At 30.1% G+C, this 11,568-nt stretch overlaps 1 protein-coding gene across 8 annotated transcripts in view; it reads left to right on the top strand.

Annotated features, from left to right (window-relative positions):
• LOC108735913 (ankyrin-3) overlaps positions 1–10,586 on the top strand; it is a 113,521-nt gene extending 102,935 nt beyond the window's left edge. For 4 of the 8 annotated variants that reach the window (XM_018468130.1, XM_018468129.1, XM_018468132.2 and 1 more), the window contains 4 exons: positions 1,371–1,652; positions 4,333–6,492; positions 8,685–8,760; positions 9,831–10,586. In XM_018468130.1, the coding sequence (XP_018323632.1) occupies positions 1,371–1,652; positions 4,333–6,492; positions 8,685–8,760; positions 9,831–9,960 (2,648 nt within the window). In that variant the 3' untranslated portion in view covers positions 9,961–10,586. Of the gene's footprint in view, positions 1–1,370; positions 1,653–4,332; positions 6,493–7,081; positions 7,195–8,048; positions 8,225–8,684; positions 8,761–9,830 lie in introns of those variants that run through there. The other 4 variants (XR_001937641.2, XR_001937642.1, XR_001937643.1 and 1 more) reach the window with 4 other exon arrangements.
• The last annotated feature ends 982 nt before the right edge of the window (positions 10,587–11,568 follow it).

The following is an 11,568-nucleotide window of genomic DNA, read 5'->3' as shown; positions in this document are numbered from 1 at the left end:
ATAATAGAAATTGAAATTTAATCGAAGCAATCGAATAATTAAAATGATAGTCTATTTAAATTAATCCGTATAATGTAAATTGCTGTAATAGATTGTTAATAATCGACGGTTTCTAAGGGGTAGGCAGAGTAAGGGGAATCTGAAGAAGAAGGCGGAGATATGGTCGGAATTATTCGCAACTAGTCGCTCTTCGCAAGTTTTATTAATCCCATCATGCGTACATCATTCTCCGTTTGCTTTCAGACAAAAGAATCTCGTGTAAACATGCATGCGTCAAAGTCAAAATCGATGAATGACATTTTCCTTCGCTTAGGTATAGTTTATTTTAAAATAACTTAAATCAAAAACAATCATTTTTCATTTATTTGAAAATAAAACTTGTTTTTAAAATTTTAACAATTATTTTATTTGATACTTTTTAGTAAAATTAGTATAATAGTTAAGCGGAGAATAGGAACATAATTGAAGTAATAAAATAGCAGAAAGAAGATCGGTCAAATTAGTGACACTTGGTACCAAAGAGATACCAATGATCCGTATATATGTAGACATAAAAGTGTATTAGATAAAAAAACTTGTGAAAAGGATGTAGTACTTTTCATCTATTTTTCAAATTATTGAATTGTAGTGTAAATGCTTGCTTGTGTAGTTTAATTACGCAGTTTGCCACTTATTATTCTGTAGAAGTTTTCGAAATAGCGGCTTTCCTCCTTCCTTTTTTTCTGAAAAACGTGTATTTGTCGTTGTATGGAAGATTATCGATACTGTACCTTTACAAAACGTAGTAGCAAGAAAACTTGATGAAACGCGCGAGAACAAAAAAAAACAAAGTTAAGGATGCGTGCTACTAATACGTGTATATGGAATCCAGTTTTCACATTGTCCCACAAGGTATATTCTCCGATTTTCCAGTCCAACACATGAAAATCAACAGTTTTATGAGAACTCAGTATTTATTAATAAAATTCTTTTTTAAGCAATGTCAAAATATTTGTCGGATAGTTTTTTCTGACGGGTTTCAAGTTTTCTGTCTACTACATTTTGTTAAAGTACAGTGGGTATCTAAATTTTTCATACAACGGTAAATGCACGTCTTTCGAAAAGAAGAAAGAGAAAAACAGCGATTACAAAAATGTTACCAAAGGAAAAAAGTGGTGACTGGACGCAAAAAAGTCACACAATGCACACCACACACACTATTATCTCAGCTTTATTAATACAAACCGGTAGATACTTCTAAAGGATTCAAATACAAATACACCTCTTGGCGATTTTGTCATTTGTAGCATTAATTTTAATGTATAACTTTTTTAATAACGTTTTGTTTAAACATTGTCATATTGTTCTAATTGTATCATCTTTATTAACAGAAGAAAATCACAACGGCAAGTTCATTAACGACGATTTGGTCAATACTATCGAAAACTACCTTGTATATACTGAAGAAAATGGCAAACTTGCTAGAGAAAACGAATCGGAAATTTATAAATCTCCGGATGTTTCAAATGAAAAGAATATTAAAACTATCACCAACGATCAAGATATAAAACATAAAAATTACGATATAAAAACTCCTCCTCCAAGTCCAGCTGAGTACAAGGTCAATACCGCGAATGTCGTTGATGAAGACAATGTCAATCGAGATGCTTTTGGTAAGAGATAGTTTTCATAAATACTGAAAGCAAATGAGTTTTCTAAAGATTACGTGCAGTATTTTTTTCCTTATTATGACGAAACTCAATTGCTTTTATGAAACATAAAACGAAATAGTTATATATTTTGTTTTGATTTTTTTGTAGGATATTATTTATTATCAGCAGTAAAATTATTCCTATATTTTTCCCCTAATGTTTTGTTTTTTATTATTATTGAAGCCATGCAATTAAAAAGATATACACCGCAAATTGTCAAACAGTGATGTCTTTCTCTAAAAATACATGTACGGTATGACTAATCTAAATCGATTATTATAAATTTGTAAAGATCGAAAACAAATATCAATTTTAAACTTGGTTCAGATTATAAGTAAAAGAAATCTATTTAATAGTAATATTTTAAAAAAGAAGCATTTCCGGATCTATTGACATCACCCACAATAATTCGTAGTTTAAAATTTTGTAGATACACTTTTTGACCACTAAAACTTGACTTCTATGCTTGTTTGCCAAAATTATGGTGGGCTTCATATTATTATTAAATAATTTATTCCCTTACAATAATATATGTATATTTTTATTCAGATCAATTCTCTAACTGTAAGCATATACATATAGGTAAAAGGTTCCTTTTAAAATTGTTGCAACTACTTTCAATTATTAATAACTTACACTAAAGAATCAAACGTTATTTGAGGAATTGATTTATTTATTTATATTCAATAAAATTAACTATTGTAATGAAATGCTATACACTTGTAATATTTTTAAATAAAATTTTTGAATCAAAATTATCCAAATAAAAAATATTTTTTACTCAGTATTGTATGCGTGGCTTTCTAGAAGATAAAGGCATTAGGGAGAACAAATGTAACGTAGGCATAGATATCTGATTACTATATATTACAAGGCAACAATACATTAGGTATATGACGGAGATAACCGCCCCAGCCGGCAATCAATATTACGTTACCCTAACTGCCTATGACAGTACGCGAGCACACATGCATACTCGATCTCGTACATATATGTACAGAGTGTACCATTCTCGGTACTTTTGCGGGATATCTTTCTTATTTTTAAAGATGGAGGGTTATGGTTTTCGCAGTATTGTACTACATTTTTGTGAAATTAAGGATGATGGCAGAGAAATTTTCATATCCCTTTTAATTTTTGAAATGTAAGGGGGAATTAAAAACTATCAGTATTGATGCACTCCCCTCCCCAGTATGTCAGTTATCTTTAAACCTATCAAGGACGTTTAAACGTATCGTAACAGAATTTTTTCCATAGAATCCACCCTTAGTATCTTCCGTTTTTAGTTATAACGCAAATATGTATTTTTGAAGTAAAACTTCTTTACGCACGGTAGGGTAAGTTCATTTCATGCGAGTTGCTATGTAACGAAATCATGCAACGGATGTCCCTCCCTCTACTCGGCCACGTAGTCGAGTTCGTAGTGGGGATCGCTTGAGCCGTTCGTTACAGGCAACTCCGGCATGTATAGTGTAGCCCTAACAAAATGTATGAATGTATTTGTATGTGTTTGTATATGTGTGCGTACACTCTACAGTCGAAACGACGCCACTGACGCCAATTCCTTAACTCCTATCCCGGTATGCTTGTGTGTTTGAAGAAGTTTCACTTCAGTAGCGTGTTGTATAATTACACGTTGATTTTTTTTTTTTAAGTGGAATTCCCTGCATATTATTTTTTATATTTGTTAGATATAATGTGGGATTTCCAAAAATATACAATTTCATAGTATTATTTTCAAAAACAAGCACAGAATTTAAGATTTTCTTGTGCCCAATTGGTAAGAAATTGGAGGTGCTAGGAAAAAACTGACTGCTACTGAAAAAATTCTACAAGAATACTTTTGTAACTTCTTCGATAAATTTAAAGATAACTTAAATATGAAAGTGGTACCTCCAAGGGAATACTTTTCAATTTCGTCGTATATCTCAAAAACCAAAATATTTTGCTGGCGTCATCCTTAATTTCACGAAAAAGTTACAGACTGCTACCAAAACCGCAACCCTCTATCTTTAAAAATAAGAAAAATACCTTGCAAGTGCCGAAAATGGGATATGTATTACAGGTATACAACACTCAGGTTTGCAAAGGCTAATTTTATGAATTTAATTTTAATTATTACTAGCGGAAAGAACGAAGAAGCAATAAAATTTCACAAAAATAGATAAAAGTTTAGAGAATCTTCGGTTTTTTGTAACTTACAAAAGTGAAACCAGCAGACATGTTCGTTTATTATAAATAAATTAAAATTATAAAACTGGGAATTCAAATAGAAAACCTACCATAATTTAGAGAACAGTGTTAAAGTCAACAAAAAGCTATAAACACTTTTAATAACATTGCAAAGAAAAATGTTTTCTGTATTTGCCTGGAATTATTGCTCTCGTATTTCTACAGTATCTGTTATGTATTTATTGTACAATATGGGAATTAAAATGTATCAAATTCGTTTTACTTTTAAGTTTATCGTAGTGAATTCTAATAATATAGATAATAGTTCTGTATTAATTTACTAACAGTTTATATACACCTAAGAAAAGTAGCAGTTATTCGTGACCGCTTGATTATCTTGCGTAGATTTTTCTCTTTATGCTTATTGTAGAAATAGAAATAGTGCTTAAAATTTACTCCTTTTCTTAAGGACCGTCAAGCCGTAAGGAAACAGAGAAATTCATTCAATTTGAAAAATCTACATCGTATGTTTTTCCAAATGAAGATAATGAGAGAAATAAAAATGTAGAAATGTTACCAAAAGTTATAGCAGAACAGAAACTTTCAGAAACAAAAACTAACAATTTAGAAAAAACTGATACTGTTGAACAACAATACCCAGATGATAAAGATTTATCACCTGAGAAAATTAATTTAAAAGCATGTGAAACTCCTAACTTGCATAAAGTTGCACTGCAGAAGGCTTCCATGGATACTTCCTTTAATGAACTGTCAAAAAATGAGATAGAGAAGATTTCAAAACCAATAAAATCGGAAATTGGTAGTGATAGGTCAAAAGATATTTTGCAGTACGATTTAGGACCCATTGCACGAGTCAAAACTGAAGAGTTTTTAGAAGCTGAAAAAACCAATACGTCATCCTATCACCAATATCCAAAATTAAATAAACTTGACCGTGAATCGATTGTGAAAGAAGAATATCATTCACAGCTAGAAAATTCTACAACTGACCAAGAAAATTCAAAATTAAAAACCGCAACTGAATTGTTTTTGGACTCTGAAAAAACTTTATCGATGAACTCGTTTACGAAATATGAAAATACAGATCAAGATTCAAAGAAAACAATTAATCAACTATTAGAGGATGGGAAAGCCAAAAAAATGTTAGATAGTGAAAAAGAGTCTCATAAAGAAAAGAAATCGAAAAAAGATAAAAAACAGAAATCTGATGAAGAGCGAATCGCAGAATTGAAAGTAAATGTAAGTAATACCCTTACATTTTTACATCAAGAACGCAATGATTTTTTACCTGATGAAGATATAATTATTCCCCAACGGAAAGATGACCATGTTGCAAAAGAAATAAATTTAGATTACATTAAAACAAAAAAGCATCATCACTACGAAAATATAACGTCTCCAGAACGAACTACACATACTTATGAAAATATGCCTGCATTCCAACATGTTTATGAGGACGTTGATTTTCAAACTCGAGATACAACAACAGGTGAACCCTTATATGAAAATATATGTGCCGTGGCAAAGGATGAAGTTTCAGATGTTATTCATCAGGCAGAAAAAGTGGTCAATGAAGAATGTAATATATTTGAACCTCTACCTGAGGAAACTCCCATTATTGAGGAATTAATAGAAAACGAACATCCAACTAGAAAAGATGTCAACAATACTTTCTGTAGTTTAGAACACTTTCGTGATGATCTTTTAAAAACATCGCAACAAAAAAGCGAAGAAGCTTTTCAATTTCTTGAAAACGAGTTATCAAGTCCCTTAACCCCCACGGTAGAATCGTTAGGAAAGTCAGTGACATTCGCAGAAAACGTAGAATACAATTCCCCTAACCAACGTGAATTAACAAGTGCTTTTATTGAGTCCCAGTGTTCTAGTCCATTTTCTAAAAAAGAAGAACCTGATGCTCATAAAATTAAAAGTTCAATACCAGTTCCTAAACCAAGGCAAAAGCCAGCACAGGAAAAAGATATTGATTTATTATTTTCGGAAAACGATCAAGCATTAACATCCATGGAAAATGAACTATTAAGCAAAATTCCTGTAGCTAAAGGTAAAGTTAAAACTATAAAAAAACATTCTAAAGATCCTTTGAAAGAATTCGTCAAGCTTAGTCAAGATATAAATTGGGACGAAGAAATTGACGGTAAAATTACCAAGACGATAATTTCTGATGATAATGGTACTATTACTAAAACTACTATAACAGTTGATCCAAGTATAAAAACGAAAATCACATCACCAGAAGTTACGTTAACGTCGAAAGGAGTTATTTCTGACGAATTAACCGAGCATTCTGAGACAGCAAAAAGCAAAATTCCAAAACTAAAATCAGAAACAAAACCTACAAAAGCAACGGAGGAACCTATAACTGTATTAGAATCATCTAGTTTACCTGAAAACATTGTATCGCCTGGATCTGATTCAAAACATTCTAACAAAAGTAGTACTTTAGATTCTGACTCTGATACAGACAGTAGAAAAAGTCCCCCGTTGAAAGGAATATTAAAAAAAAATAATATACGTACCGTTGGCAGTTCAAGCGGTTCAGATGTCGCACTTCATGAAGACGGAGCAGAACTAAGCGAAGATGAATCAGGTAAAAAACGTGTAACTCCCAATTTATAACCTAAACTGTTTTCTGCTTTAACGTATTAATAAATTCTTTGCCTGCTGCATCTTCATAACTGAATATAGATAAATATTGTTTTTGAGTACCTACTGTTTTGCATTTGTGCCGTTTCGGAAAGTAATAAAAATAAATTAGGCTTTTATGCTGTATACTTATTTTTTGTACTTTTCAAAAACAAGTAAAAATTAATTATTATATATATAAAGTTGATTGTACTGCTAAATATTTTTGTTTTCCATTCAATTATAAAGCAAAAATCGTACGTTTTGCATGTATTTTTTGTGTATGCTAAATGAATTTTAAATGATGTTCTTGTTCAATATGTTGCCAATTTATATTTTTCATAATTACAAAAATAACCATTTTTGCACTAACATTAACTATAATTTTATGCACAACTACTAAAAAGTAACTTTTAGCAATACTGGTTTTATGTAAAATAAAAATAACATTACGAAAATGAAAAATTTAAATTAATGTTGGTTAAAAAAATGGTTTCGTTAATATAAAATTTTATAACATTGATATCTTGCATTAATATTATGTTGTTGCGTAGCTTCAAAAGTTCTAGAATCCTGGCATGTTTACTATACCCGTCTAGTATGGTCAGTTGTCGCATTGGCAACTAGCATGGTCGTGTTGGCAGTGTTCTCACAATATTGACGTATGGTATGCAAATAAATTCTTATATAGTCATACCTGATCATGGGGGTTTGTTTCATCTATTTTATTTTTTGAAAGGAAACTTAAATTTAGTTCCTTTTTTGTAAAATTGTAGTTTGTAGATCAAAGTTGATCTATAGTAGGGCAAATATATTTTTATAATTGACTGCCATACACACTATACACAGTTATTATATTACCTTGATATCCTTGTCTTAAAATAATTACGAAACTATTGAATTACCACTACATAAAAAGTGCACTTTAAAATCATTTGAACATACCAATATAATTGGCAATGACGGTGTCGAATTTTTCCCAACTTTTTGACGTAATAAAAGTTAGGATACATTTCTTTCTATTCTTTAGGTAGTTTCCATTTACAAAATTTTGATATAAACGTATAAACTTATTCACTACGCATTATTAGTGCTTTAGAACGTTGGTAACGTAAGATATTATTAAATTAATGGAATCATATTTTTTGTACAATAATCTGGATATCTTATTTTACCGTTGCAGTTATACTTCACTGATAATTATCGAATAAAGAAAACATTTGCTTTAATTTCTACTTGATATATGTGGTAAATGTGCATATGTTATACATTTGAATGTATATAAGTCGCACACTTGATAAAATTGTAGATAGAATGAATAGATTTCTCGTTGTAGTATCCTGCTTCTATTCAATTAATTTTTGTTAGATATCAATATTCCTGAAGTACTGGTAATACGTTAATACTAAATAATTTAATAATATAGTTTTGTATCATACATATGTACATATGTATATAACAAAATTACATTCCATGTAATAGTTGAAAAAATAAATTACCATATCATTTTTTTCTTTATAGTTTGAAAAATATTTTCCCAGACAATATAATAAAACTTCTTGGAACTATTGACAATTACAATGCAGCTGGCCTTTAGAAACACATTTCGCATATACCATCATATACAACAAATAATCTTCATGCCTTCTCTTATACAAATCTGCTTGTTTTTAGTGAGGTTCTTCAAAAAGGAAAAGGTTTAGTTTTATAAATATTCACTGGGCATGATTTTTGCTTGAATTAAAAGTGTAATATGTAGTCGTTTATCTGTATATATACGTCTTTCTTAAAAGTAAGAATTAAATATTTTAATTATAGTTATGAGCACTCTGCATGCGCTTTACTTTGTTCTTCTAGTTTTGTAAATAGTGATATTTGTACTAATATTGTGGTGCAATATGGTGCGCTGAATTTTCTAATTATAGCCATGTTATTGTTATGTGCATTGTTTTTTAAAACTACTTAAGTGCTTCTTACATACATAACTCCGTATGAAAAGAATTTTGTGATAATTAACTAAATTCATTTAAAGATAATAACAATCGTGTAAGTTATTAATATTCTTTTCTTATGGTTTTTTTTTGCTTTGAATGAACAGCAATAAACTGTTGCTACATGGTTTCAAATCATAAAATTGAGTGCCTTTTTCCTTTTTAGAAGACCTATGCCAAAATGACCAACCACAATATACTGAAAGTATCACAGAAGAGATTGACCCTCACACCGGAGCAAAGTAAGTTTAGATATTTAAGTTTTCTGCTTAGAAATGAAACCTGTCAAGTACGAGTCATACTTTCGGACATAGGATTTCATACCATGCTAATTCACCTTCTAGCATTATTGAGATAAATTCTTGTGACAGGCGAACAGGGAAACACCCCAATCTCAATAATAAGATCCCATTGGCTTTTGATAGTCGTAAAAACCTTTATAGAATTATTGAAATTAATTNTTTTTAGAAGTCATTTTTTGAAAACAGAAAACTGCTAAGGGGCCCCTCGACTGCGGGGGCCCCGGTGCGCCGCACCGCTTGAACCAGCCTCGCTACGGCTCTGTATAAAATGTATTGCTGCTTTTTTTTAAGAGGTCCTTGGATTTGTGCTTGGTATCCTAGGATGGAAAACTGAATAATTTTAAGAGATTGACCAAGAGCGCAACCACTGAAAATTCATGTACTGTAAGTGTTAAGACTAATGAGCTCTTGGTCAAAAAACAGCCCTGATATCCTCACATTTTATTGTAAATTGAATTCAGCTTTGTGCTTTCAACTCCGGTTCAAATTAGCGTATCACAATATTTTTTATTTTTTGAAAGAAGCTCCTTTTCGAGTATGTACTTTCAAAATATGTTTCGAAAATTTAAATTGATCCAGTATTAGCGAAATAGCCAGATCTTGCAATTTGGCAAAACGGGTTCGAAAATGTAACCGTCCCTTTGCATGTCAAAAATTTGCACGCCTTAAAATGTTTCTGTTTGACCTAGACAACAATGTTTTTCACACAATGTAAATTGCAAAATTATTACGTAAAAAATATAAATCATAAATCCGACCTAGGTGAAATTTGAAGTGATTATTTATCATAATAAACAGTTTTCTTTTACCCAAGTATGTAGGTTTTAGGAGTAATGATCCGCAAATTAATAAATTTTTTTACGCCTTGTTTGCAATGTTTTACATTTTTGCAATGGAACGAGTGTTTTGAATTTTATTCATTATTTTTTTTATAATAAATAAATATTTTTTTTTATTACAATAATAGTCAAATTTGCATTTGATAAAGTTATTAATTAATATTTTTTCAGGGTTACAAGAACTGTAAGAACGTTAACGCAAACAGTAAGAACTGGCAACGATCAAATCCAAGATCAACTACGAAAGTCAATGCAAGAAGTGCTAGACCAATTTATGACTGCAGAAAAACAACCTCAGTAAATATATTTTTATCTCTTTTCTTGTACATGACAATGTTTAAATCTAAAATAACGAATTGAGATAATGACAACTAAATTTATCTAGAAAACTGAAACACCTTTTTGTTCTTGTATGAAAGAGTACTGATTTTCAATTCAAAATTTATTTGACTATTTACAATACCGTTTATGTACGGTAGAAAAGAAAAGGCTTTACTTACTGTATTTCAACTGATCTAAAATTTAATAGTAGTAGTATTTTGTAGTAATAGCTTATATTCACAAATAAAAAATTATTTCATTTAAAATTTTTGAATCGTAATTTAATTTATATATAAATTGCTGGTTTGTGTGTTTGTTATGCATATGTAATTTATTGATAAAATTTTTTCCATTTTACATGTTTTATAGAATTTAAGTAATAATTGATTAAGTTCATTTTTTTCTTATTATATATACAATTGTAAAAAATACTGCAAGAAGCTGTTCAGTAGTAATATGGTAACACTAATATTTTTTTTGCAATTACAAAACCTTACTAACATTGCAAATGTACATTTCCATATATTGCCAAATTAACAAATTGTTAAGAAAGGTAACTGTTGCATAAGAAGCGGTTGTTATAAATACATATTTTCATAGCAGTTACTTTGGTCTTTCCCTTTAGCATTTACTTCTACTTTCCGGTGTCATATAAAAGGGTTGAATAGTTATAAATTTTATCTAAAGTTGTTGCATATTAATTAATATATACTGTTTTAAAGTAATATATACAAATAGTGTACTACGCCTGGTTTTATATTATCTGTAGAAATATTGCTTCTGGAAATAAATTGTTAAAAAAGCATATATCTAAATTAGTTTACATTTAAATGACCTATAAAAAAAATTCCTCATAATAGGTCAGGCGGTATCTGTTTTGGATTAGATGAAAAGGGTAGTATGCTAGATTTTTCTTGGAATCACTTGTAAAAGTCATAAGGAAAAATACTTTCACAATGCAGTCACGAAAAAACGTAAAAAACTTATTGTCAAATAATAGAGAAAAAATAAAAATAAAAAAACTCGTTATTTTTATCAAATGACAGCGTATATATAACAAAACTATTGATTTATAGGAAGAGTCATAAAGAAGAACAATCTTCATAATTAAATTTCCTATAAAGTGCAATTGTTTGCAAATCACAAAATTTATTTTTTCCATTGCAAACAAAATTTATTAACTTGCGTATTTTTTTTTTCATGTACTTACATTACTCCTAAGACCTACATACTCCGCTAAAGAAAAACTTTTTATTATGATAAATCAGTGTTTCTTAGCCACGGACCCCTCAAGTATATGTATGAGGGACCGCCGCAGTCTCACCTGTGAACCATTCAAAAATAATTAATAAATGAAACCTAGTCTCGCAATCGCTACGCTTACTAAGCACAGCGAACGTGCGCCAGCGGGGAGAGATAATAACATCTTCCATGTTAAGGATAAAATAGAAACTATGCTAAGAAATGTTGACCTTTGGACTAATTGTACAATTCAAAAACAATAATTACTTTCCTACACCAGCAGCGTTTTTGGGATTCTTTGGTGGAGCAATTGTTGCCAACACAAGTGCAAGACAAAATTATTAAA

The sequence above is a fragment of the Agrilus planipennis genome, unplaced genomic scaffold, assembly GCF_000699045.2.
Source record: "Agrilus planipennis isolate EAB-ADULT unplaced genomic scaffold, Apla_2.0 scaffold95, whole genome shotgun sequence".
Classification (NCBI taxonomy): Eukaryota; Metazoa; Arthropoda; class Insecta; order Coleoptera; family Buprestidae; genus Agrilus; species Agrilus planipennis.
This window is presented reverse-complemented; position numbering and strand designations above follow the sequence as displayed.